This window comes from Austrofundulus limnaeus, unplaced genomic scaffold (assembly GCF_001266775.1).
Source record: "Austrofundulus limnaeus strain Quisiro unplaced genomic scaffold, Austrofundulus_limnaeus-1.0 Scaffold53, whole genome shotgun sequence".
NCBI classification, from domain to species: domain Eukaryota; kingdom Metazoa; phylum Chordata; class Actinopteri; order Cyprinodontiformes; family Rivulidae; genus Austrofundulus; species Austrofundulus limnaeus.
The window spans coordinates 712,091-713,961 of NW_013952455.1; the positions used below are offsets into that span (position 1 = coordinate 712,091).

At 35.9% G+C, this 1,871-nt stretch overlaps 1 protein-coding gene across 1 annotated transcript in view; it reads right to left on the reverse strand.

The window, feature by feature from the left end:
• The window catches only part of zgc:158403 (tetratricopeptide repeat protein 39A), a gene marked incomplete at its 5' end in the record, with an annotated part of 32,731 nt that overhangs the window by 18,969 nt on the left and 11,891 nt on the right, over positions 1–1,871 (reverse strand). The window contains 1 exon segment of the mRNA XM_014008830.1: positions 1,133–1,191. Within this exon segment, the coding sequence (XP_013864284.1) occupies positions 1,133–1,191 (59 nt within the window).

The window sequence follows — 1,871 nt, forward strand, 5'->3', positions numbered from 1 at the left end:
AAGTGTATATTTTTATTGAGTAGTTGTCTTGATAATAGTACTGAAAATATTTCCATGTCATGCCTTCTTCACCCGATGCCAATAATAAAGTAGCTGAAGATGTCAGCTCAGTAGCAGCTGTGCATCCTACAAACACTCGTTTATCAAATCATCTGCCCAGATTTACAACTGATTTGTTTTAATGGCCTTTTGATTCCCAGAGACCCCATAAAAACAAGACTTGCTTTCCTCCCATCATAAAAAAGAYTACTATAATGCAAAGCACTTAAAGAAACTCATGCTAGATGTGTTTTCTCTGTGGATGTTGTATTTTGTTAGCCCACAAAAGAATAYAAATACATGTACAATAAGGCATATAGACATGGCACAGTTACACAAAACCACAGCTGTATTTTAACTGTGCATAGTCCAGAACCAACTCTAAATTTGGCTTGTAAATAAATGGGTCAGAAACAAGGAGCCCAGTAAATAATTTGAACTGACATTTAAGATGAATGGGCCCCTTATATCCACCAGGACTCTTACAGCAGGGAGAAAACCCCCACCAACACCAGTCATTGTTCCTCATGAGTCATGTGTCACCTGATCTCCTAAATCTGTTTCAGTCATTAGGATAGAAGCTGTGTATAGAGGGAGTCATAACTTCCTGTTTCCAAGTCCTGTCAGTAATCTTGTTTTATAAGATCTGACTATAACTTACAGTTGGTGAAAACTGAGTAGCGACAAGTTTATGAGAAGCGGCAGTCCAATATTAAAAGTGTCATGTGACGGTAGACAAAGGATGAAAAATAGTAAGTGGCAGAACTGCATACTGGTCAGGAATGGCTCACTTACTTTTTCATACCAGTAAGTCCAGCGGACACCAGTCTGGGACTTACTGGTGTGAAAAAGCATCAAATAGCATGATTATGCTATTTGTTGCCTTACACTCTAAAATGTTTGAAAAGGCCAAATTTTGAACCAAAAATGTGATYCAGTGATGCTGTTTTTCCACTTAGACTTCTGAATAAATCATCTTTCTAATTTTCTTCTGAAAGTACACAACAACGAGCCTCACTTCAGTCTATCCTTGCATTCAACACACTGCATTTCAAAACTACACAAGTGAGACATCCAAGTCATTTAGTTTTACCTTCAGAGAGAGACTCGCCCACTGACTTGTGAGCTAAACCTGGGGATTTCCGCCGAAACCTAAAACACAGAAAAATAGGTTGGATTAAAAATAATATTGCAAAAACTATCAAAGTCAAAGCTGTAGAATCATACAAAACAAATGTTTTTTTCTAGTTTTCTGCTTGTGTGTTTATCAGGGCTGTGTATTGGCGTTTGGTGATACAATACATTTCAACCTGGAAAGACTCAAAGAAAGCAGATAAACAGTTTTATTAACAAAAGAAGGTTGTTTGGCGCTCGGGCCCCAGCAGAAGACATGGGTGATGCAGATTACTGTGAGCTAGAGATCAGCTTGAATGTTTCTAGTGCATTTGTAGCAGCATTTTAGAATTAAACTGTGAAAGTTTTGGAGGATACTGGTCCAACCTCTTATCTGCTCACATTAAGAAGATATTTCAAATATTATATAATGCTACGTATATATTTTAAATTTGGTTTAATAAAATTTGCATAAATTACATTTATTTTACAACAAATTGTTCAAGTGTAATTTAATTAAACCGACTTTTCTAATAAATTTATAGCAATATAATTCAAATATGTGCTTTATATTGTGGTCAGAGGAGGTACTGACCCTACATCTTCACAACCCACAAGGGCTCGTTTGATTAATATTTAGGTTAATGAGAATAAAAATCAGATATCAAACATTGTCTTAAAATGGGATGATTTAAGCAGATGTACTAAATGAATTTGGA